Source organism: Coloeus monedula (genome assembly GCF_965178545.1).
Source record: "Coloeus monedula genome assembly, chromosome: 14".
Classification (NCBI taxonomy): domain Eukaryota; kingdom Metazoa; phylum Chordata; class Aves; order Passeriformes; family Corvidae; genus Coloeus; species Coloeus monedula.
The window spans coordinates 1,149,423-1,176,201 of record NC_138794.1 but is presented as its reverse complement, the minus strand read 5'-3'; the positions used below and the strand labels follow the sequence as shown (position 1 = coordinate 1,176,201).

The window sequence follows — 26,779 nt, the reverse complement described above, 5'->3', positions numbered from 1 at the left end:
TTATTTCTCCCTCTATTAACCCCGAACATCTCCTGCTGTAATACACGTACACACACACAATGAACCCATAACCAGAGAAAGGAGACACAGCATTTGCTCCTGAGTGAGCAAGGTTCAGCAGAGCCTTGAACCTCGGTGGCCCTGGGCAATCCCCTCCCAGCACGGGCTACTCAAACCACACAGGAACTGGCATCTTACGTGAATGGAAACTTGAAGTCATTTGGCTTAATACAGCGCACATAGTGAGGAGTTGTAGCATTCAGGGTTTCCATCAGCAGATGAAGAGAGTTTCGAAACTTTTTGAAAAAGAAAATGAAAAAAAATATCAGTGAATAGTCTCAATAAGCTCAGTCATGTTTGAGATAACCTCAGAAAATGGACCTCATCTTCATACTTTTAATTATGGCAAAAATAGGTGGATATCTTATGTTTGGCACATTCATAACTGGAACCAGGTTTTCTGGGGATTGAACCCCACTTTTGATTTGAGTCAGACAAAGCAGCACATGATCCAAAAGACCTAGTTTAAGGTTTTCAAAACTTCTCAGCATCCATGTTAAATCTGTTTTGAAAAGCATCAGTTTGGGGTTTGGCACCACAATAAGAAATAGCCCCCCTGAAATTGTGCCCCACAGAGCATTAGCAATTAGGCACTATTTGCTCCAAACTCCAAGTTGTAATAAGCTGCACCGCTCAAAATCACACAGGATCCTATGAGGCACCAGCACACCTTGGGACCTATGAGAAAGGAGGTAAAGGGAGAGATTATTTAACAGAGCTGCATCTTCAAACTCACCTGATGTCCCACAGTTTTCTTATGCTCCTTGCTGGCTTGGCCTGGCCTGGCCTTGGCAGGTTTGATAGGCATTCGAGACAGGGGCACGCGCCCTGAAGGGGTTGCTGATGTGGGACTGAGGACCTTCTCCTCATCCTGGAATAACTCTGGCAGCAGCTTAAACTGGTAGAACAGAATAAAAAACACACAGAGGGTAAGAATCCAGCAAGTGACTGCACCTGTTTGCACTTAAGGCTAAATTCCAGGCTCAGTTTTTTTAAGAACTGCATTTTTGTTGAACTTCACAGGAGACAAATGCAAAAAGCAGACAAGCTAAGTGGTACAGTGAGTGGGCCATGATTTAATACCAAAACTTTTGTGGGTTTGATCAGTGAGTCTCCTTCTGAAGATAAAATTCTGATTTTTTTTTCATACAGCCAACAATAGCTTCCATGTGAATCTGCTAGGTACTGACAGCAGTTTCATAGCTACTGGCTGCAATTATAAATGGCTGCTTTGATCTAAGGAGGAAACCAACAGGGTCCTCTCATATTCCAATGGTGCAGCAGTCTCCTTTGTGGTTGAGAGGTATCTGGGACACTGAATAAAGCAGCAGGCAGCAAAGATGATTCCTGCTTTATCACTCCAACTTGAAATAATCAGCTGAAAAGAGGAACCAGCAACTGAAAAAAAAAACACTAGCCAAATTTATCTGATTGAGATCTACTCCCTGCCAGTGGGAGTGGAGGAAAAACCTGAAACATCCCTCCAATACCACACAGGACTTCTGGTTCCCTTTCTCCAATGGCTACAAAACATACTGATACATCACAGCTGCTCTGAAGTAACTTATAACTAAAAATAGCACCACCAGGTCTTTCTACTGACAACTACAACACTTCAGAACCATTGTAACAGTAAGAGAATCTGAACTTCTCTACCTGTCCATAAATAATTTTATATCTAGCATCTGTGCATTTTTTCCCAAGATATAGGAACATACATTTTTCAGTACTTAGAAAATGCTTGGGCCAAGTACAACCTAAAAAATTAAAAAATTGGTTTTGTCTTATGAAACTTGGTGAGCAGACACAATAACCAATGAAACATGCTGCACAACAAAATGGCACCTGTGCTCTATGGTTGTGCCAGACAGGTTGGGAGAAGGCATCAAATGTTCCCCAGTAGCATCCAGCACAGCACCCCAGCAAAACAGAATGACTAAGGATGCTACAAAGGTATCCTAAATTCCTGAACTTAGAAAGGAGTATCACAGCTTGGCTTTATCTCACCTGAGTCTACCTCTGTAGCTGGTGGAAGAATGACATTTGCAGAGGGTGATTTAGTCTTTCCCTTCCCCTGACTCAACTCAGAGCTGAGGATGATTGGGCTACCACCTCCTTGTCAGCTGCCCTCGATGCAGTGAGTTGGTGTGCACAGGCATCTGAGCTACAGAGCCAGGTCTTTCCAGCCTGTACAGAAACTTGTTTGAATGTGACATGATTTTTCTGAAGCTCCTGATTGCAGATGGATGAGTTCTTCTAAGCTGTCCATACCCAAGTCTCACTCCCTTTCTCCAACCTGGGAAAATCCACCTGTAAAAATGGGCAAGTGCATATCAAAGGCACTGCTTTCATAGACACTGGCCCAAGTGTCCCCAGGTAGAAGAAAGGAACAGTGTCTGGCCTCTCCAGTACAGGTCAGCAATAGTGGAGCAGTGCTGCAACAATCCACACTGCAGGGCCTTTCCTGTTCCTGTCTGGTTTTGGGTTTTAGTACCTCATCAATTTTCTTTGTTTCGCAGAACACTGGGAGTGTTTAAAGAAAGGGGAAACACTGATCAAAGGGTAGATAATTTATGTGATAGAAAACAAGCAACAAGCATTTCTTCCCTGTAATTTTTTCAGACAACTTAACAGACATGCTGCTAACAATCTTACAGATAATTTCTCTCAATACAGAGCCACAACAGAAGATTTTAACAACCATGCCAGTAGCAAGCATAAAAGCCCAGGACTGTTGTATTGCTTTCATGATACATGCATGGAAACTGAACTAGTTCAAAGAGGTTCTGTGGGTGGATTTACAGAGAAGGCCAAAATAAATAGCTGAACTCTACAGTGCCTGCCGAGAGCAGAGTGTGTCATGCACTTTGGAGAGCAAAGATGCATCCAAGCTGTATGTGAGATTGGGCATGGGCAGGATGACAGATGATGCATTCAATTTAGAATTACCTTCTGTTGGATGTGCACAGCAAACCCAGAAAACGCCACCACCAACAAAATAAAGTAAAAATCAGAAATGCAGTTCTACTACAATTATTAACAAAGAGGTGCTGATGAAAAATAAAAATGAAACATTCTTTACACTGGCTTTGGCAAAATTTACCATGGGGTAAAACCATGTTTCTTTTTAGTGTTTAGACTGAACTGTCTCAAGCTACACTGAGCCTGCCCAAGCTGCTGTCAGGCTCTTATGGCAGCTCTGTCCCCACTGCCTGTCCCTCAGTCACTGGCTGACATCCCTCAGAGCACCCTGTTCCTCTGCCCTGCACAGAGTGGCTGGCTGGCCCCTACCAGCTCCCCAAAGATGCCACCTGCCTCCCCCTCCACCCACAGCACCTGGCTTCCCTTAAACCACTTCAACACTTCTCCCAGTGGAAAGTCTGCTGTGGTGTTTCATTACACCACATGTTTTAATCATTTAGCTTCATATTATCGGCTCAGAATAGAAACAGAAGAGAAAAACACTGGTTTTCCTGATAAAAAAGCATAATTTTAAATGGCCTGTCCTTGATACCCAGCTTCCTGGGCCATTAGAGCCAGCAAATTCCCAACAGCCACCACTGTGCAATGTCAAGTTAATTGCCTTCCCATTTCTGAGAGCACAACCAGTGTTTCTGCCATTACACAATGCAGGCAATGCCACTGAAGGCCTGTTGTATAATATTCCTTCATGCAGTATTTTTCAATTCAGATGTTATCTTTCTTTCATAGATAGCAAAGAGACAAGATTGACAATTCTGGTTTGTGCCCTTAGGGTCTATATACTTTATTCCTCTCTCATTTTGCTTCTGGAACAGAACTTGTCTTTCCCTCAGAAATTTTCTGCTCAATTGTCACGCCATAGACAAGGAGCTTCTGTTTTCAGATTATAAAATTAAGGGCTTAACTGTTAAGACTTCTTATACCACTACAGTATATCAGAAGTCATTGACATCTCTACAGAAAATATAGCAAAGTTTTGTGAAAAAGAAGCCCCTTCCCCAAACTCACTCAAAAGCCCAAACCCAACCAAAGAGCCCCCAAAACAACGACAAACCACAAACAGTGAAATCAGTGGCTGAACAGACTGATCTTGCATGGAAAAAAATTAGGATATAGACTTTCTGAATTCATAAAGATAACCAAGAAAAACACAAACTATACTGAATTTCAGCTGATCTGATACTAAGGGAAAAATGTTTCCTAGATTTTTAAGAAGTTTTATATGATCCTTAATTCAAGGGATTCATAACTGCAAAAGAAGAAGAAAAAAAACCTTTATACTAACCTTACTTGATTTTAGGACCTTAATTTGTTCTTCATAAACTGTGTCTTTATTCTTTTCCAAAAAGCCTTCACATTGGTACTCCACCTGAAAGCCATCATTTTACCACAGAAAGAAATTAAATAAGAATAACTTGCATAGAATTTACCAGCTATAACATTCACATTTAAAATATAATTCTTTTATATACTGAAAATAGCAGCTCCCAAGTGCATCTTCGTTAAATATAGATTTTCCTCAAAGAGAGTGCTTTCCAGTAAAACGTAGAACATTAAAACAGAGAGAGAGGACTATTGCTATTGCATTATACCAGACACATTTCACTGCTGAGAGGTGCCTGTGGGTAAGGCAGCATGACTGAATGGTTTCCGTAAGGGTGAACAATCAAAACGTGTGTTGAGCACCTCCTGCACTGAACTCATCAGGGCTGCAGAGCTGTCTGAAATCCAGATGCAACCAAGAACAAAGTATCTCCTCTCATTAGCCAGGAGGCAGTAAGTACATCTGCCTGAAGCTTATTGTGGAAATGCCTCATTTGTGCTCACAAGGACTAATTTTACCAGAAGCCATAAAATGTCTGAATGTTGTGAAGATACATAACAATCCTCTGTCACAGGGCTACAGGGTCTCCTGGACCAAAGAACAGCCAGTGTCAGATAAAAACCTACCATTTATTTCACTGTCCTAATTCAAGGCTGAAAGAAAACCAGAACTACTGTCAGAAGTCTGTTTATCAGTGCTTGCACAATGACACTACACCCTGAGCTGCAGAACATTTCAGGGAATTCCTAGAGGGAGGAGGACAGAGGATGTCCCCAGGGTCTCTCCGCAGCTGAAAGCCCACCCTGAGCACTACCTGGGGCACCATCCGTGCTCCTCCTGCGGGAGGCCGTGCCAGGAGAGGGCAGCAGCATCCCTGCCTCATCCAGGAGGAACCCGCAGCACAGACCCCTGACCTGACAGCTGTGGCTTTGTTTTTCCTCCAAGATGTCTGTGTACAGCCACATAAGCAGACAGAAAACATAAAATGCTTAGCAGAGACAGCACATCAGAGCTTAGAGCTCTGATAGTACCTGCTGGAGCTACTTTCACCTTTCCTTGGACCTTGCTGCTCACAGACTAGACCTAGGAAAGCCGTGCTTTCTATATCAAAGTTTAACCTAATGAACAGATTATGAAATATTAATTCCTTCTTCTTCTCTCATCCACAAAACAAAATAGAACTCGTGAAATCTAAACAGAGATGTTCTTGCTGCATTCATTAAGGTAACACTAGATGCAAAAAGAACAGGATCCTTCTACACAAATTCAGGAGCCTGGGAGAAACCTAGTGGAGGCAGATAAAGCCTCCAACCCCCTCATGTCAGCATGTGCAGACCTACTGATAAGAATACCAGAGCTTCTGGAAACCTTTTTTGACAAAGCTGACAATATTCAGAGGCAGCTTTTCTGTATAACAGAACAATTGTAATAAATGGGATTATCACATGTTTTGTTTTAACCTGAGTGGCTCAGTTTGATGAGCACTGGGAGCTGAACACGACATGCACTCCACTGAGACACCCCTCAGCCAGCTCCCTAGAAATAGCTGTTCCCTGAGCAGCCGAGGCGAGGGTGGGAGCAGCACACACTGCTCCAGCAATAGAAAAGGGTGTGTTAGCCTCTCTCCTCTTTGCACATTGAGATGGCAGCAAAAACAGCATTAATTCCTTGCTGCTCTTTAGCTAAAAGGAGTGGGGGGGGGTACAGGATTTCCTTTCTTGTACATTTCTGTTGCATAACTGGAATTGACACAGTAATGCTGAGAGCTGCAAATGCACTAAGCCTCCATGTCTGCAAAAAGGATGGTCAGTGGTTACAGCATGTGATAGGAGCTCGTTTGTGTCCCTGGCTCTGCACAGCTGCCAGTTCACTTTCTCCTCCTGATGGGGATGAGGCAGGCACACTTTTGCAAGAGCTGAGTAGAGCCGGGGATGGCACTGCCCAGTCCCTGCCTGTAGCAGCCCCAGGATCCCCTCCCAACAGCAGCAGGAAAGCAGGACTGGAGGAAAAGTCCTTACCTTGTCAGCAAAGTGCTTGATGATAAAGGCCTTATTTGACAGACGTGGTTTTTCAAAGAGAGCACATTTATTCAAATGAGTATTGTACAGCTTCTGGGCCCAGGAATCATCTGAGCCTTTTGGCATCTACGGAAAAGAATACAGAATCCACTTAAAATGCCTTGAACACTTTTCACTAGCAAAAGCCTCTAAGGAGATGGGGACAACCCTTGATGGTTTGCTTTGACATTCCAGCTCCTTGGATTCCCAGCACTGCCCAAATCAAGGACAGTACCCAGCTGTGCACCTGCCTGCTCCACACCAGGTACTGGGCACTGCTCAGCAGCAGGTGCAGCTGCTGGACACATCTGACACCAGCAGTGCCTCCAGTGTCACACACCTGAGGGCAGGGAACCCAAAGGCACGGCACCAGGCTGAGCAGAACTCATCCACCTCTGTTAGAGATTTCTGGGGACACTTTGTGATGCAAAGGAACCCCACACTGGGTTTCCACTGAGGCAGACACTCTGAGCCATCCCCTGTACATGGCTTGGCATAAAATAAACCAAGATAAAAGACTAAGGGTGAAACACCAAGCAAGTGGCAATTTGGGGAAATGTGACAGGACCAAGGACTGCACTCGCTATCCTCAGGGAAGAGAAAACTGTCAAAGTCCAAACAAAGTTGATCAGAGACACAGGAACAGATAGAGATACATGATGGGGGGGAGGAGAGGGGGGTCATTACTACAACCATTTTTCTCCTCTTGTAATTGCCAATTCTGTTTGTATGCTTTCCAAACTCTTGCACCAGCAGTGTCAAAATGACAACTGTCTGCAGATGACTTCTCCCTGTGAGGCCCAGAAGCAGGACAGCTGATGACCCCTTTCTACGAAAGCCCTCGAACACACACCTTGCACTCCTCATCCAACAGATCCAGAACTCCCATTTTGGCCTCTATGAGGTTGATGCACGGCTGATTGTCATAGAAATCAATCAAGGTCCATGGTATTTGTTCCTTCATATATTCTTCTTGTTCCAGCTTAAAGACATGCTACAGGGCAAAAAGAAAACAGTTTTCTGTGAAATAAAACGCAGAATAAATACATTGAACTCTCAACTGAATTCATTTTGGCACATTAATCCAGGCTGTCAAGTGACACACTAGTTCAACTGAATAAACCCTTTAACAAGTGTATGAGAAATAAATTAACCTTTTCTCCTGGCCTAAAAAAACAGACTAAATTAAAGCACTCCATATTCTCTGCAAATACCCTATCTTTTTACTATATTGTCCCACAATTACTATAAGCTCTTTTCTCATATAAAAAAACCAACGTAAAACCCAGAAAGCTTCAAGTGCAGGAACAGCAACCTATAAAGTGGGATATGCCAAGCTTTTATGATTTGGAAATTATGAGCACTGCTCTATTTCAAGCAAAATTTCACTATAAATACTTTTGTGTTTCCTTGTAAAAGAACAGAGCTCCATTTCCTCTTAAATGGCTGCTGATTTTTTTTCTAACATGATGCACTGCATTAAAATTTACTCTTCGGCAAAAGCTGAAGGAGTATTAGCACTAGGAATCCTTTAATGAAAATTCTGTGACAGGTTTATCTGGTAGAAATATCAGTAACCATGTAGTTGTATATTTATTCAAAAATATTATCACAAATAACCTGCACAGCTCTAATCAAAAGTGCGTAAGAGAGGAATTAAAACTTCAGGAAAAAGCAGAATAAGACATTAAAAAGGCAAACTGTGGTCTTAATAGAACAAGTGCTTTGAAAAACCAAGAAGAATGCTGACTCCAGTTATTTTTTATGATGTTTCATCCCCCATTTACATTTCTCTGCACACTTAATGCTGCTGTGGCAGGTGGACCCATGCTGGGAGTGCCCCAGCACCAGCACCAAGCAGCACGGGCAGGGTCTGGGGTGCCACAGCACCTGAACTGGGGTGCCAGTCCCAGCTGCCCCAAGCTCAGTGTACAGCCCACAGACATCTCACAGTTCCCCAGCACACATCTGTCAGGCAGCAGAAAACACCCTGACAAAGCTGTTTATCCCTTTATCTCATTAGCTGAACGCCATCCTTCCCAACACTGCGCTCCTGAACCGCACCCACGGGACCCATTCCCACCCTGCACCTGGCAGGGAAGCCCTGGCAGCATTCTACTGGCAACTCATATCCAACCCAAGATCTGAAAGAAAACAGAAACCTGTTTTTTCAGTGTGAAGGAACTAGCAATTAGGTGGTGAAAAAAGCCTTCAGACCTGATTTTCCCTGAGGGCGGTGGGCACCAGGCAGGGCCGGGTGGTCGGGCTGTTCCCAAGCAGCGGCCCTCAGCAGGGCTCAGGCTGCTCCAGGCAGCTACATGAAGGTTTGCTGGCTGCCACCAGCCACAGGGCTTTAATTTAAAGCAACCTCCACCCTGTGTGCCTGCACGGCAGCCCAAGGGGTCCATGTTCATCAGCACTGGGTTTGGCAGCCTGGCAGGACAGCAATGTAACAGCCCTGTCACCCCCTCCTCCGTGAGGCAGGTGCTTACAGCAATTGCACAGGAGTGAAGGGAACAGGGGCACAGTGATCTTTACTGAAGAAGAGAACCATTACAGACAGCTCTTACAGCAACTAGATTTTGCTGCAGAGTTGAGCAAACTCCAAGAAGCCCTGTGCCCAGCAGGTATGACATCCCACTCACGGAGCTGAAGCCAACCATGGCACTACCCACACAGAAAAGGGCATGCCAGGGCTGGAAAGCCCAGCCTCTGCTCCAGCACCCTGCTTACTCCCTGACACACAGGGACTAAAGCAGGGCACAGGGGAGCCGGTCCTGCGAGCACACGCTGCCACAGAGGTGCGATCACAACGAGAGTTCAGAGCTATCCCGGTGCTGCAGCAGAGCCTAGCAACAGCCCCGGCAGAAATAACTTGCCTCATTATGCAGGTAAGATATGTAATTGCAAACGTCACTAAGGCTGAGGAGAGAATCGTGATCTCTCTGGAGGAGGGGGAAGAGCCGCCTTCTGCCACACGTCATTCATCAACTTCAGGATGCAGCTGAAAAGCCTCAAAAAATAACACCGGGGAGGAAGCGCGGGCGGCCGATCTCCAGTAGCGAAGCCGAGCTCGCCTGCCCATCCAGGGGCTCTCAGAGGTTACAGAGACACCACTGACTCCAACTTCATCCACACGGTGCTCTCACTGACAGGCAATCTCAGGGTCTTAATTGCCAAGCACTGCTTCTGCCTTGTAATTGTTACTGTGATCGGAATTTCAAATAGTCCCAGAGCAGCAGTTAGTCATAAAATCTATTTCTAGGAGATAGTCGATCTTTCCCCATCCCTCAAAGCCCACGGCCAGGACAGCTGGTTAATAGACTGAAGGAATTCATCCTAACCACTGGGGACCCAATTAGCAGAATGGACTTGGATGAGAGGAAAGGGAAGAGGAAATGCCAGTCATTTCCTACTTACCATATTGAACTGCTGCTGCAGTTTTTCATTGGCATAGTTGATACAGAACTGTTCAAAGCTGTTGATTTCGAATGTTTCGAATCTAAAATATGCATATACTCAAAATTACTAGTGTACTGAAAAAAAAAAGATAAAATTACCCCAAAATTTTTATTTCCCTCCCTCCAGTTAAATTAATTATTTCAGGCACAAATAACACAGGTCAAGCAAGAAAGCACACAGGGAAACAGCAAATTGCACTACATAGGCAGTTCAGTGATGCTTCCTCTCTAGGCAGGGATGAGGAACTCAGGGAAAGGACTGATGTTCCTGGAGAGCACATTAGCTATCTTCATCCTCTCTCTAAGTGCCAGCTTGGAAGAACCTGACATGAAAATTCCCTTGTAACTTTCCACAATGCAACAGATAAATGAACTACCAACAGCAAAAACCTGAAATCCCACTATAAATGTCAAAGTCATGACAAAGATCTTAGATAGTGTGTCAAAACTAAACACCTACTTCCTTCAGCTGGAATAAGCAGCTGCTAGGGTTTGGGGCTTTTTTGTGTAATCCATGCAGTGCTAGATGATAAAGAAAAAGATTCTTCGCACTCAGATAATTATGTAAGAGTGTCGTATCTCTGACAAAAACTCACCCATAGATGTCCAACACCCCGATGAATGAATGCTGTTTTACAGTAGCATGGAGGGCTTTGTTCACATGATCTACAATCCAGTTAAAGAGATTAGCATAGATATGTTTGGCAAGTGCATCTCTGGCATTGATGGCATGAAGTTTGGAAATTGGCTTGATGTAGGTTTCGGTGGCAGTGGCAAGCTTCCTATGGCAAAGCCAGTGGGCCATCTCCTCATACTCCACACCCATGAGGTCACAGAAGATGATGAGGGGCTCATGCTTGGGCTAATAAAAACAGGCTCATTAGATATTGAAACAATATTACCCATAGCAAACATACAACCGTGCAAACAGAACTGCCTGCCTGCAGTGATCCTACAATAAGCAGCAACAGCAACTTCCCCAGCTCTTCCTCCTTCAAAACGTAGCAAGTTCCCTACCCACTCAGCACATTCACATTGCTGAGTGAATTAGTGAACAAGCTTCCTTAAAGGCTTTTATTTTACTACACTTGTGTGCACCAAAATGCTTCACACAGGGAACCTGAAACCATCACAAAAATGAATCGTCTGGCTTCGCTGGGATGGACTTGGTGTTCTGAATTCTTATACTGCCTCAGGCCAAATGGACTGCAGCTCCTGAGTGGGGCTCTTGACTGCTCACATACAGACATGGCAGGGAGTGATAGGCAATGCAGAACACAGCCCAAGCCAAGAAACAGGAAGTGTGGAAGGGCTTCAGTGCTCTGGTCTCAGTACTTAAAGTGTTTTCTCAGTGAATTCTGGAGACAAACACTCAGAGATTGCAGCACACAGTGATGTTCTCTGGCTCTCAAATCAGACTGTACAGGAGAAAAAAACTGAGCTTCGTTTAACTGGGTAAAATCAACCAGCAAGGCTTGCATGCTGAGATGGGCATGTAAGATTTCTGCATAAAAACCAGTGCAGTGCATTTACCACTCAATAAGATACTACAGCTTGTGACTAACATGCAAACTGATCACTAGAAGTCAAGGAGGCAGACAGGTCTTTCTTCCTCAGGAGCTCCCCTAGCACTGCCTCCTGATCACGCTCCCATTGCACCTGGTGGCTCAGCAGCACATTGACAAGCAGTGTTCTGACAAGGACAGATGGCACAGGACTGTTACCACATGTACCCTTCAGGGTACATCAGCTTTCAATATTTCCACATCCCTGTGACTTCTCTGGGGCTTTTTCTAGTTCTTACAGCATACAGGTCCCATGCAGTTACACCTCCAAAATCCAGTTAACTGAGCATGTTTTACTGGCTTGGAAGACTATGATAAAGTAATAATAATTATGAACACTGCACAAATGAGTGTCACATTAGGGTTGCTCAAGCTGACATTAAACAAATTGATTCATTGCCACAGCAGCATGCCTTTGCTGAGCACCCTGCAGCACCACTGTTCCAGCACCACACCAGTGCTTCCCAGCAGAGCAGCCTGCATGGCACAGAGCTCTGAGGTGACGTGGCTACTGCCAGAGAACAGCACAGCCCAGGCAATGATGCCACTGAGCCGACACTGACCACTGCCTGCCAGGTGTCAGGCCAGGGTTGCACAGGAACCTGCAGCTTTTTACCAGCTCAGCCAGTGGGATTCCTGCACTGGAGATGCTCATTACAACACAGGCAAGCTCCTCATGTCCTGGGGCTCACCAGCTTTCTACCTGTAATCACTAAATGAGCTTTCTTCGTAGCAAAAGCCTTCATAAGGCACGCCAAAGAGCCAGACTACTGCTGTGGTTTCAAAGCAGCTGTTAGATCCCACAGGCAGGTGGTGTCAGGGCAGGAACACCAGTCAGCTCTGGCCCCATGAAGGACCTGTTGTCTCAGCTCCAGAAACTGCCACTGCAGATGCTTGAGAAAGGGACTGACAGCAACACAAGAAAGAAACCCTGCAAGTGTTGCTATTATTGCAAGAGCGAGAGAAAGATGAAGGCTGTGCAGGCCAGCAGTGGACATTCAAGGAGAGGCAAAAGGAGAAACTGGTCACTCAATCCAAAGAAGAGACCAGCCAGATCTGGCTTCTCATCTTCAGAATATGGGCTTGGGCAAGAAGCCTCGGCCCTCAGCAGTGAGGAGGGTTTTTAGATCAGACTATGCAGTCCTTGTTGCTGATCTCCAAGGCAAAAAAGAACTGATAAAACCATGACACTTAGATGAGTCACACAAATCGTATCTGTACATCCTATGCTCATGTCTAGACATCCCAGAGGACTTTGCAAAGCATTTATTTTGCAATTATTTAGGACATTTTGGAATTTAATGTCAAAAAAACCTCATTTGGCAAAGCACTGACTGTGTGCAGGGAAGATACTCATGTTGGAATATAAAGATCTAGACACCTGCTCAGGAGTTCAAAGCTAGCTTGCCTACTAGACTTTTCTAGGACAGATCAATTACAGTTATAATTGTACACCAATGTTGTAATACAGAGAGTACTGTCTAAAGCCTCTAAACTGAGAGGAGTTGAATCCATCTGCAAAAGACTGAAAATGTTAGCAAATTAGAAATAAACACATTTCCATTTTACTCTTTTTCAGAAGAGGTCCCTGCAAACAAGCAGAAGGCAGGCCTGTCAGAGTGCAAACCGTGCCCTTCAGCTCATCTACTACTCACAGGAACAGTGCAGCTGTCAGAATCCCGAGATGCAAACTCCACGTTGCCCAAGTGAAGGATGCCAGCAAGGATTCGAAAAATTCCCATCTGGTAGGAATCACTAATCCCTGGAAAAGGATGAATAAAATGTTTTGAATGAAGAGACCTGCAGCTGATGAAAAAATTTATTAATGAGAGAAAAACAGAGACCGCTGTGTGTGACTTTGACATTTGACAGTACTAATTGGCTCCACTTCTATCAAAAACATTTTACCACCAGATGAAAAAAAAAAATCCATTAAAATGAATCATTTAATTTGCTGTTTCAAAGTGCTTTGTCAGTGACCTCCAGCACTGCGTATGTTACACCAAGGGAATCCACCATTTATGTTCATATAATGTATGCTCCTCTTAGATCTGTAATTCTACTACAATTTAAATACCTTCTGCATGGTTATCAAACTCTCCTTGGTTTTAAACACAACAGAGTATGAAAAAAATATACACAAATAATATAGAAAACAGTTGCTAGTATCTCAGATTTGGAATAAGACTGTGATTTACCAATTACCTAGCAAAGTGCAGGCCTGCCTGGTGTTCACCATTTCCTTAGCATCATCAACACCATCAATCACAGGGCTTCCACCTTGCTTCGTATAGTGAAAGTAATTGGCATTCCCTGCAATAATAAAAAGCATGTATTATACACACACTGATGCAGAAATTCACAGCCCATCTGTAAAGCTGTGTCATGATTAAGTTGCTCTTGGCAGAATCCATGATTTGACATATGTATATTTTTGCCTTCTGGCTCATGAGACACACTTTTCTAGAGAAGATTTTTTTTCAAGATTTAACTGTGCAAGTAAGTATTCCTTAAGCTACCTGATTCCCACAGTAGGTGCCCAAGCATATTCTCTACCTAACCTCGGTTCAGACTTCCACACCTGTGGAATAATCCCTTTGGAAGCAGTTACTCCTCAAGTCTGAACCAACCACCAAGCGGTCGGTGCAGAGTTTGGAATCGTGTGACAGACATTACTGTGCTAGTACTGCATCAGGATATTATATTCTTCCATTTTCTCCTCTTTTCTAATTTATGGCCTGGCTCAGCCTTATGAGTATGTGTGACCCATTCAGGCTGAGAAGGTGAGGTTGGAGAACAGATAGCTCCATACCACTCTGGGGACAGCTCTGGGCTCCACTGGTAGACCAGTAGCTCTCCTGTGTAAATTCCTATGGCTTCAGTGGCTCCCCTGCTTCCAGCTGCACTAACAGACTCCTTTTCTTCTGATCAGCCAAGGTTCCAAGAATGCTGAAAGAGAAGTCTGCTAAATGGCTTCTTCAGTTATAATTACATCAGTTCCTTTCTTTCCTGTGTGAGCAGATGTGAATCCTAAATGTGCCAGGATGGTGCAGAAGAGCAGAGAAACACTGTAAAACCAGAACGGTATTTCAGAAACCAGCACAGGCTGTGCAGTTTTCCTGCTATGAAACCGACTTTTAAAAGTATACAGGAAGCCCTGAAATTTATACTGAATTTTTTAAATGATGAGGTGATTGTCTATCCTAAGGTCATCATCATGCCTTTCTTTTACAAAGCACCAACTCCTGTCAAATGACAAAACTTTCTTCTATCAACATTTTAATTTGAAAAAGGAAAAAATTCTCTTATCTGCTTTTTGATCACCAGGTTAGCAGAGATTGTAAAGTAATTGTTGCTAACAGCCCAAGTAAAAGTATGCAGATCAAAATAAGCTTTTCAGATGCTTATACCAGAAAGGGCAAAATCCTCTAGTGGCTGGAGCAATGGAAAAAAGGTTTTAAAGAACCAAGAGAAGAAAATTTCACCCTCCAGGACATACTAAGTCCTATTGATTGCAACTGCAGTATATTAAGAGTCTGCTGAATAAACAAATCTGTTACTTTTGTTTTATCAGAAAACCACAAAGTCTGAGGTCTATCATTTTAGTTATTTTCAATACATTTTAGTATTTGAAGGTTTAAAAGTCTAGAATTTAAAAGGGAGCAGTTGTTCCTTTGGATCTATGGCTCAGGAAGCTCAGAGATGCTGCCCTGTCCCTACCACCACACAACACAACGAAGGTGAATGGCATACCTAATCGTAGGGTTTTAAACTCAGGCAGTGCTGCAGAGGCACAAAGCTGGTAAAAGATGTGGTAATTTCTCTCCTCTTCTGCCTTTAAAAAGAAAGGAATTTGTTATTTTTCACCACTTAACAAGTGGCAGAAACAACCATGAGCAGAAATTAATTACTATGTATAATGCTTTATCTGGCAATACATTAAGAGCACAGAAGCCACATGGAAAAAAGGAAGATAAATCAGCATCTATCTTTTCCTTCTTGGTTAATTTAATACATTTTCAACAGTAAGAGGCATGCAGACATTTTCACTTTAAAAAAAAAAAAAAAAGCATGATTTCACTTTTCAGAGCTGCAGATTACCATTAAATATAGATCAGGATTCTGTGGGTGGGCGAAATGATCACACTCAAAAGGTTTTCATTTTCCAAAAATAACTAATACCATTTGCCTCAGCATTTATAGTAAGCTGGTAAAGGGAGTATCTTCCTTGCCAAGGCAAAGCTTGAATTTTGAAATGAAGGACAAGCTCAGAAGGTTATGACTCATGACCAACATTCAGTAATTCTGAACTTAGGCACTCTAAATTCCATACCTTCAAACCAAAAAAAAAAAAAAAAAAAGAAAAATACTCTCTTCCAGCTAAACCCCTCTTAGTTTTAAAATATACAACAGCACTTCATGTAACATCCCTGCATGGTACAAACTAATTATTATTTTTATGTCTTTAGGCAGCCAGTCAAGGATAAATCCATTTTTAGTGAGCTCTAGACTATCAGGTAGGCAAAGGTGAAGAGGAAGTGTGGAACACAGTGGATTGGTTCAAGTATGACATAACAAAATGAAGAGTTTACATCAGTATTACCTGAAACACCACTCTGGATTTTTCCAGGAGGTAAGTTCTCATGTTAGCACCAATGATTCGATACCTCTTATCAAAACCAATTTCAATGTATTTACCAAAGCGACTGCTGTTGTCATTCCTGGTAGTTTTGGCATTTCCAATAGACTGAAAAAAGGGAACATTGTAAAGGTTAAACAGCTTGTAGAAATTATCACATCTTTTTAATCATCTGCATGGCTCATAAACACTTAACAACATTAATCTTTTCCTGGTTTAAAAATAATCAAGAATTTAATGAAGAAAGATCTCTGCCTGGTCAAAAAGTTACATCAAAACATAGGTATTTCATTAATGTAAGACTGGGAGCTAATACTCCTAGAAATTATTTCACTTCCAGATAGTCTAATTTTACAGCTAAAAATCCTTTATTGTTCTCTGAAGTCTTTCAAAAGGAAATAAAGAGTCTAACAGAAAGCTCACGTACACACAGATTTCTTCCAAGGACTTATTAAAACTGTAAGAATTATTTCACCTGGGTGTATTCATATATGTAGGTGTACAGATATAAGTATAGTCCTTGCAACCTCTGAAAGTCTACCTGTCGTAAACCCCCAGCCCACTCTGTTCTGCCTGGCTAACAGTTCATTATTACTATTACTCTCTAATCACCACATTTCCAAACCATTTCTGCAAACACAAAAGTTTAAACTATTTACTGTGTGCCTAAGCATAATCTAAAAATTAACACGCACAGACTTGTGTCATTTGGCTGAAACTGAACCCCCTCCACAGCAGCTTGGTTACTGACCCAGACACAGCCCTCGATGCTGCCCTGCCTCGTGCTGAACTTTCTCAGATTAATTCAACACAGCTTCACACACAACAAACAATACTTCATGCATTTCCTCCATTTCACATGTCCTGGGATGCCCAGGGCAAATAATGACTGTGGATCCTACGTGGTGCAATTCTGCCTTACCTCATCAGCACTGGGGTTCACCCCACAACAGTCACCAGCGGGATCAGAATTCAAGGCATGCAAATCACAACGTGCTCAACTTCAAAGAAAAGCATTTTCTCTTCCCAGTTTCAGACATCATACAGCAATTCACTTTCCAAAAAATTCCTTAAGGTATCTCTGTACCAGAAGGAATGGCATTTGGAGTAACTGAGATGCAGCACACTGCCCTTCACCACATGGCACTGTGTGTGCTCCTAAGCCCCAAGTGCACCACTGTATCTGTGTCCTACTTTCCCAGTCCACACAGCAATCCACTGCAACTCTGTACTGAAATAAACTTGAGAAAAGCAAATGAGAGCAAGCAGCACTGCTGAGTATCCCAAATCTGCACGCAAAAGGCCACTGAATGGGTCAGTGCCAGCTGGTACAGCCTGGAAAGGGGGATTAGACCGTCAGAAACCCCATGAGAGCAGCAGCACACACACCCAACAGAGCAGATGTCAAAGTGGGCATCAACTGGACAGCTGCTGTAAAGGATCTAGGAACAAACTGCATCTCTGCAGCTCTAGGAAACATCAAATTCATTCAAACTGAATGCAACTCTAACTGCACTCTTCTGTTTTAAAATTATTGCTACTGTGATATACTTTGGTGGTGGTGGTGGTAGCAATAGAATACTAAAACATTTCAGAAACCAGTTATTCCTTTGAAAAGTATTACTGATAAAACCAGAAAGTCTTTGGGATTATAAGACTGCTTACCAGAGCACATTCAGAGCTGTACTATTTGTGTAGCTGTAGAGGGTAACGAAGAATGAGCAGCAGGAAATGACATATAAAGATGTGCTTTAAGACTTCTCCACTTCTACATTTGCAATAGGAAAACTGTATATAGTTAATGACTACAAAAGTAGTCACTTAGATAGTTGCTGGAAATGTACAGTGATCTCTTGACATTACTGAGTATTTAGTAGGCTAAGACCATGTGATGGTAGCTCATTAAACACTGATGTTTAGGTTGTCCAAAGAGAAACTTAAAAATAAAATGACCTTTTGCTCCTAAGACTTTACAGTCAGCTTAGCAAGTGAGGAGTTTCCTGTTCCTAAAATGAACTACTCATTTTCCTCCTAAAATACATGGGTTAATTTGTGTTTCTACTGATTTATCAACTAAAGACTTCAAAACATTAATTATGCTATCATAAGAGTCTGTCTCAACATCAAATTTTACAACACTCACTCTAAAGCTAATTTAAAGTTCAAGTGTTGGGAGTTAAAAGGATAACTTTTATCCAAGTATAATGACCTTTAGAGCAACTGAAATATATGTTTAGATATACCCTTGTTCACAAAATTGGTATCCCTAAAAAATAAAAATAAAGCACCACCATTGATTTTCAGTGAATGAAAAAAGGTACAGATGGGAAGCTCTAGTCCTCAATTTAAACTTCCTTGCTTTTGAAAATTAATTCAGATCATCAGTGGTGAGCTGATGGCCACCGACTGGGAGGTGGGGTGCAAGGACTGAGAGCAGGATGTTCGCTTTAGGCTTTTAGACCAAACAAAAGAAGTGGTGCAGGGAAACCGCAGAGTTTGTATTTCACCCAGCAAAGGCCCAGGCACAGAGCTGTCCTGCAGAGCCTCGTGCCAGAGCTGTCCCTGGCAGGCTGATGTGAGGGCACCCGGTACCAGGGCCGTGCTGGGCAGGGCAGGAGGGGGCTCAGCGCCCCGGCCCCGTCAGCCGCACGCCCAATGTCAGCGTGGCCCGGGTGGGATGTGGCACCTCCTGCAAACACTGCAGCACTGCACCGTGCTCTCTGGGCTCAGCTCACACCTGCAGAACAGCCACTGCTCCCCTGGGGCAGCTGCAGCTCCAGGCACAGCACAGCTCCCTGGCTTCCTCCCACGGCTGGACATTTGGAGGAGTCACTGCCCAGCACAGCACAGCTTGTTTTATCCCACAACAGAAGTTTCCAAACACCACACAGCACCACAAACCAGGCACAATTACCTTGTGACAGACACATACAACTGTGATGGGGCAGCTATAGTTTGAGTATCATGAACTCCTCATGCCAGGAGGAAAGGAGGAATAAAACATAGTTCATTTTTTAAAATACCTGAGAAAAAAAACAATGGCAGCATTTCGCATTTCACATTTCAATGCATGCACTCTATTTACTCATGATCTTTCACACTACTGCAGAGAGATGACCAACTCTACCAAGGCATCAGTGGTCCAAAAGCATTTTCCTAGGCTGTTCACAGGCAGGAGCATGAGTGCCCCTATGGACAGAGCTACTTCTCTCGAGAATTTCCCCCAAGACTATCACTCTAATGAATCATTTCTTAACATAGTTCCTCAACTTCAACCACAACTTGAAGCTACACATGTAGGTAAAAGCAGGAGAAACAATTCAGGTAAGTCTAAGAGATCTTTTCTGCTTGGCTATGACATCAGAATTTGTGTCTCCTGAGCTTCCCAGAGAACAGACCCTGAAGCAGGAGGAATTGTACATGTTCTCTCAAAGTCTATTGCCAGCATCTGTGCTCCCAAGCCAATGGCTTTGGTACTTGACTACAGTTAGTTACAACCATTTCCAGAACTGAAACATGAGTCTGAGCTCATTATAGCAAAATTATGTCTTCTTATGTTGTTTTTCTCCTCTGAAAGAAACTGTGTGCATCCCGTGTAACTTTGTTTTCTCTCAGTCTCTCTTTTCTAATTGTATTTCCTAGAATTTAACATTTGCTTTACTTCCTTTCAGAGTACAATCCACTGGCCCCACTGTGTGATGTACATATTTAGTGGTTAAGACCACAAGTTTTATCCTCTTTGGAATTTTACACACAAAACCAGTCTTCTCCAATTGCATTTGGCCAGCAGTCTGGGAACTACCAGTTACAAAGCTGAAGAGACTTAAAGCAGTATTCATATAAAAACGACTTTCTTATGTGAAATACATGATCTATACTGAAACATTACCTCCCTCCCATCTTCTCTCAGTCTTTCATAAATGTTACAAAAATGACACCTAAAGCAACTCCTTGTAAATGGATTAAACGCAAAATTTTAATATATATTTATAGACCTTTTTTAGAAGTACAGATTGCTCTCTCTATTGAATGCTTATGTTTGCCCCACAGTAGTAACTGCAGCTAGAGGGTGGGGTTTGGTGCAGTAGCCCTCTTACCTCCATGATGGGGTTGGAGGCCAAGACTTTCTCCTCAACATTGGCTTCACTGGCAGATCCACTGACCGTGGCGAAGTACCTCATGGCATACTTAGCAGAGACAGTCTTTCCAGCTCCAGATTCCCCACTGACAATGATTGACTGATTTCGCTCATCTCTGCAACACAAACACACGTTAATTCCCAGCTGTTCTCTCAAGACACTTATTTTCTGCATCCCCAGCTTGGCAACAACCCTTCCACCACAGATGTTAGCAGCACAGCATAAGGTAAGTGCACGTGGCAGGCACGAGGCAGTTGGTTACCGAGCCGCCTGCCAGCAGGATGCTCCTCAGGATGGACACTGCTGGCACAGCCCAGCCAGCCAGCAGAGCCACTGCAGAGAGCCTGGCTATGGCAAAGATCTGCTGCTGCTATTCACTACACGCCGCTGCAGCTACTTCTACCCGGAGTGTGTGGTACAGTGCTCCACTACATTAGCAGTGTTCATTAGTAAAGATCATGAGTGCCATCTTACAGATAGAGAAATCAACAGCAGAGCCAGCCACAGAAACCTTTCGTCCCTCTGATCTAATCACCAGCTTATCCCAGAATTGTTCTGAATCTGAAAAATTCAAGCATGGCTGTTGAGGACACAGACAGCAGCTCTGGAGTGAAGACAGTCCCTCTGCTGTGAAACAATTTCTTCTCTTGTAAAAAAGAATAATTTCAATTTGCTGCTAAAACAATTTTCTCTCAACTCAAAGAGGGCTCTGTGCATAAACCCAACTATATGAATAAACAACACACTACAAAATAACACAAATTAACATTTATAGAGCCTGAAACTTTAAAAATAAAGACCATATGTGCTTTATAAAGCTTTTACATTTTCAAAGCAAATGAAGTTAAAATGAAAGATATTTCAAAGTATTCCTATGAGTTGGGTGAGCTTACTCACATCTTACACACTTGCATGAAGAGGCGAAAGAAGGAATAAAACTTCCCCCAGAGCTTTACAGAGCTGGGGCAGGAACACAGAGAGCATAGCCAAGGCACAGACCAGGCTGTCCTCAGAGCACAGGAGCTGTGAATGACACTTGAGGCATCTCCACGTTCAGGCAGCACAGTGACAGTCTGCAGGGTCTGCCAGTGCCTGCCGAGGCCACCGGGAAATGCTGTGCAGGGGAATCGAAGACATGTGCACAGAAAAACTACCTCTGGCTTCTGCAGCCTAAAGGCTGGCAGAAGGGCTGGAGTTCTGCTTCTGGGACAGTAAAAAAACCCCTGCTAATGATAAAAAGCTTCATTATTTCAAACATGTATAAAGTATACGTGTTCCTTTTCTGTGTTAAGTATAGGAGGCCCGTCCACCTTAGTCAAAATCGGTGATTTTGTCTCAAATTTGTGTTACAGCTGACGTGTCATGCTTACGAGCCCATAGGTGTCCCAACACCCTACCAGCCCCAAATGGAAACTGGACCGTGTCCATGTCCCTCAGCAGGGCCTCTAATGCACCATGGCCCCCAGAGGTGAGAGCCCCTTGTCCTCCTGCTCCCTCCCTTCCTCTCTGTCCCAGGATGATGCTTGTGATAACCCCTCAGGCACCTCAGGTGCCTGGCCAGGCCTTCCCACCTGGTAGAAGAATGGTGACCATCTCTATCTCCCACCTGGAGTTAAACACCATTCCCATCAAATCAATTTGATCTCCCACTGGTTTCCTGTGAGACTCTGCTGCTATTCTCAAGATGCTACCTATCTTCAAGAACAATGCCAAGCCCTCAGATAAGAGCTCAGCTCCAGCACCCACTTCGTGCTGCTCAAAGCCACAGGCTGAAGGAGCCTCTGGGTCTGTCACCCATCCCCTGGGAGAGCCACAGCGGCATTTGTTTAACCAAATGAAGGTACTGGTTGAGGCAGATTTTCCACATTTTGGTAAAAAGAAATTACTTGAAATGGCTGAGTGCTGCTTTAAATTTAATAGCAAAGTGTTAAGAAGATCAAAGCAACCTAATTTTATGTTCTCAACTTCCATGTAACACATGCAATAGGTGTGAATGACTACAGCACAGCTCACATTCAGACACACCAAGCTCAGTCTCAGTGGGAAAGTCGTGGGAAGAAAGAACTGTTCAGCTTGATAACCCAGGTTTATGCAGCCCAGGCCACACAGACCCAGCTACCAGAGATGCCAGCCTTGGCCACAAGCCTCATCTCACCCTCCAGTGACAGGGGCCATCAAACAAGATCTCGAGGGAGGTCTTTGTGCCTGGGATGGCTTCCAGTAGCAATGAAGATTTCCAGCTGGAAAATGAAGAAGAAACACTCGTGCTTCTTCCCCATTCCGCCTCGCAGAGTTCACTCATGGTAGACAGAGGTGTGTGGGAGAGAGCCTGTGGCTCAGGAAGCTGCAGGAGTTACATGGATCCTCCTGCTCAAAGAGAGCAGCAGCAGGATGCAGGAGAAATCAAAACAAATTCCTAAAATCCAGGCTTAAATGGGACAACTGGTAACAATTTTCCTCTCCCACAGACAGTTCCTGCAGTGTGTCAAAAACAACCATTTCTTCCTAGGATTGGCACCATTCTCTGGCACCTGTGTTCTTTCAAACAGGAAAAAAACCCCCCATGCCATTCTAAAATATGAAACTTCTGGTCCGATTTCAGAGTCTGCCTAACACAGGAGACAGGCAACAACATAAGCTTTTCATTTGTAGATCACCAGCTGTTTCATGTATTAAATACCATTAAATAAATGAAGACTGGGGAAGCTCAAGTCTATGAAATGGATCCTCTGATGGTTAAACATTTTAGCTCCCAAAGTACAAAAGGCTTTCAGAAAACCAAGGAATGCAAACTCAGACTTCTGGCAAAACAGACTTCTGACAGAACTGTCAATAAAAATGAGCTATTTTGCCAAGAAAGGAACATGGAAATAAAGGTGTCTCATTCCAGCTGTCACATTCCTGAAGGACACGTGCGGGAGCATGGAAAACGCACACTGGTTTTGCAGTCCTTGGTCTCTTCTCAGGAGCTCCACTTTTATAAAGACAGTAATGAAAACATGAGTTTGAAATAATTTCTCCTTAAGAATGTTGCTAATTAGCCAATTTCTTTCCCCCACGTCCTAAGATATGAAGACATACTCTTCTCCCTAGCACACACTCATGTGCTCAGGAATAAGGGATCCATTATTGTATTCCACAAGTACATACACACATGCCCGTTGCACACAGTGGCTTAGAGAAGAGAGGGTTTGCTCTGTGTGAGCTGAAAGCATTGCTGCTGTCTCTCCTGCAGTGACTTTCTGTGTCTGCAGCAGCCACAGCCATCGTGACAAACAAAGGGCTCCCTCACTGTCTGCAGCAGCGTCCTCTTGCCAGCGCTCCATCCACGCTCAGGGCCGCTCTTGTCTTCAACAGTACATTAATCCATTGTTCTGCTTTAACACACTGCAGTGACCATCCTCTAGCATATTATTCTTCGTGCTTTTTGGCAGAGAGAAAGGAAAACACAACAGAACACTGCCCGAGATGGCACTCGGCATTTGAAGGAGAACGGACAAAACAGCGGCAGGGATGAGCTCTTACTGCCATATCCCCAGGAAGACTTGGCTTATGGACATCCTACCACAGGCAGCAAGGTCTTTAGTCGTGGAGGAGGCTGGAGTGGTCCTGCCAGGCAGCTGGGCCAGCTCAGCAGAAAGCTCTTTAACAACACAAAACTTTAAAGAAGCAGAACGCCACATGTAAAGGAAAAATTACAAGTAAACTAGCATCAAAGCACCCTGGATGATGTATGAAATGTAGTGAGAATTATTTTTAATTATTTGGTATAAGCAGTGGTCTAAAGTATAGCCTCTGTTCACGTCAAATGAAATTTTCATCATCAGGCTGCATTAAAAACAAAGCAAAATTTAAAAGACCGAAACACAACAAAGGAAAAACTCCCCAGAAAACCGAAGTGACACCACCCAAGTTCATTCTCAGAGATGTAAATCACCTTTCGAGTTATTTTTAGTTAAATCATTAGCCCCTGACCTTTGACCTGACATCTTGAGCACTTAACATGTCACCAGTCAGAAAAAAAAAGCTATAATTAAAACTTTCAGCCAATGAAACATTAAGTAGGACAACAGCTTTATGTGTGACACCACTTTGCAGCCAGATGCCTCATTTTATGCAATACTTCATCTTCTTGCAGTTTTTTCTCTGCATAAAACACATAAGTAGATTATTTTAAAATTAAGATTACTTCTGAATGGAGGGAGCATTTTAATTATGCTTTTGCAAACAGAAATGAGGAAAAGCAACCTGGGAGATGAGGGGTGGAGGAGTCCTCTTTCCCCCAAAGGCAGACAGCAATCAGATCCTAGCACACAGAACTACATCACAGTGATGCAACGTTAAGCCAAATTATCTTGAAAAGATAAGACTGAAACAGTTTGACTGGGAGCAGCCTACCACTCATGGAAACACCACGTTATGTTCAGGCATTGGTCAGGATCACATTCAGCTTCTGCTGCTTCTGAACAGTGCAGAAGAATAAAGGAATGACAAAACTACACTAAAACTGCCATTTTAAGATGACAGGCCCAGACACTGCACAAGCTGAAATGTGAAATGATAGGCTGAGACTGGTTGCAGTAGCAGAGGATTTGGTTCAGAAATCTTCTATATAAATTCTCTCAGGCCTATACTTTGGGAAGCATGTGAGGGTAACAGCTATTCCTTGATAAATAAAAGAATGAGGATGCACTATGGAGTACTCAGTGATAGTTTAAAGTAGTGGTTCTCTATCACAAAAAATAATGCAGAACCAGATTTCTGCATAGGCTGGTAATTTTAAAAGACAATTTTACTTTATCTACAAAATTTTGTTGACAGGCAATATGTTCATGAGGAAATTCACTGTCAGAGTGCCAAAAATGAAGAGATGCAGTCTTACCTAGTTCCTGCAAGCTTGAGATTACAGCCTACACAGCAGCAGGGCTTCTTCTGCTTTGAATAAATACTGCAAAATTTAACACTGAACATAGTTTCTGCTCAAAGAAGGTTCAACATTGAGGAAAGCAGAGTGCTGCAAGCTGTCTTGAGATACCTTACATACAGAACAGGGCTTTGCAGATTATCAGTGAAATGACAATGCACAAGAAACCAGCAAGTGGTTTTAAAAACATCACCTTACTCTCAAGAGGTGAAAACACCCTTTTGCTGAGGATGTGCATATATCTTAATGCAATGCTTTCAATAGCACTGGCTACTTTAAGTTTTGTGTTTCATAAAAATGTACGGTAAATGCTTTCAGAAGAGCTCAGTGTGGAGGAACTGCCACTCTCATGAGGTCACAGCTGCCAGATACACTGGAAGCAAGACAAGACTGTCACTAGGCACCTCCAATTTGTACAGTGCTGCAACAACACTGACTGATCACTGACAGCCATCATTATCCAGGGCAGCTTTTAACTATTTCAGCTGACCAATGCAAAAATTGAGGCAAAAAAAAACCAGTGCAAGAAATGAAACACTGAAGTTGCTAATAGTAATGGCAGAGTTGTCAATTTTCAAACAATTTTAATTCAAGATCACTGCACCCACTTAAGCTGCCTCCCACAAAAACCAAAACAGCTTACTGCATCAAAGCCATTACTTCCACAGCAAACTGTCCAAACAGATCAGGATAATCAAGACACAGACATTGAAAAAATCCTTATAGATATCTTTGTTTACCTTTTTCTTCCATACCAACTGAAAATCCCTCTCTGAAGCAGGAACACTAAAAGTTAAAAACCTCTCTATCAATAAGCATTTCAGAGAGAATTAAAGAAGCCCAAAGCTATTTGATTTAATCATCAAAGCACAACACTTTTTTTTGTGCTTTTTTTGCTTCCTATGACTGATATATCAGATGTATCACTTGATCTTGGCTTTCAGACTCATGACTCCACAGCAAATAATGTCAAATAAACATATATAAGCACATCCCCCACACAAACATCAACTTGGGAAAACAAACAAAATGAATACAGAATTAGTGACAACAAAAGGAATACAAAAATTATTGACATCAACCTCAATATTCCTATCAATCCATTCATACCCAAGCTACCAGCATCTCTCCCTGGCAAAACTGTATCATTAACAGCTAATTTGAAAAGACTCTGATATGGACTTTGAAATGCTTGCCTGTGATGAACTAATTCAAAGTTGAACTGTCTCCATGTCATAACACAGATGAGATTGGAAGAAAAGATCGGAGTGCAATATCCTTAACATGTAGAAGAAAGCAAATAACAGGGCAATTTGATGAGAAGAACATTAGTACTTACTTTGCCTTTGATCCTAAATGCTGTATGTCTGTCGACCTTGAGGACACTGCCAAGGTGCTGATGTTTATAAAGAAGGTTCTTGTCAGGGTGGTTTGAAGGCCACCACCTCCAGGACATCTTCCCCCCTCACTGCCTCAGTGCTAAAAGGTTAATTAAATCTCCTGGCTTTTCTTTTTTTTTTTCCTTTGTTGTTGTTTTTCCTCCTTGTGGAGTTGCTACTGCTTTATTCTTTTCTTTTGGAATAACAGGTTTAGGTTATGGGTAAGGGCATCAACCCCACTGCATATGA

At 43.1% G+C, this 26,779-nt stretch overlaps 1 protein-coding gene across 1 annotated transcript in view; it reads right to left on the bottom strand.

The window, feature by feature from the left end:
* MYO5A (myosin VA) overlaps positions 1 to 26,779 on the bottom strand; it is a 98,399-nt gene that overhangs the window by 34,662 nt on the left and 36,958 nt on the right. The window contains exons 5-16 of the mRNA XM_082290917.1: positions 20,186 to 20,342; positions 16,053 to 16,196; positions 15,203 to 15,284; positions 13,655 to 13,762; positions 13,105 to 13,211; positions 10,481 to 10,746; positions 9,844 to 9,925; positions 7,277 to 7,417; positions 6,385 to 6,510; positions 4,328 to 4,411; positions 797 to 958; positions 199 to 296 (exon numbers count right to left, since the gene is read on the bottom strand). Coding sequence (XP_082147043.1) covers positions 199 to 296; positions 797 to 958; positions 4,328 to 4,411; positions 6,385 to 6,510; positions 7,277 to 7,417; positions 9,844 to 9,925; positions 10,481 to 10,746; positions 13,105 to 13,211; positions 13,655 to 13,762; positions 15,203 to 15,284; positions 16,053 to 16,196; positions 20,186 to 20,342 — 1,557 coding nt within the window. The remainder of the gene's footprint in view (positions 1 to 198; positions 297 to 796; positions 959 to 4,327; positions 4,412 to 6,384; positions 6,511 to 7,276; positions 7,418 to 9,843; positions 9,926 to 10,480; positions 10,747 to 13,104; positions 13,212 to 13,654; positions 13,763 to 15,202; positions 15,285 to 16,052; positions 16,197 to 20,185; positions 20,343 to 26,779) is intronic.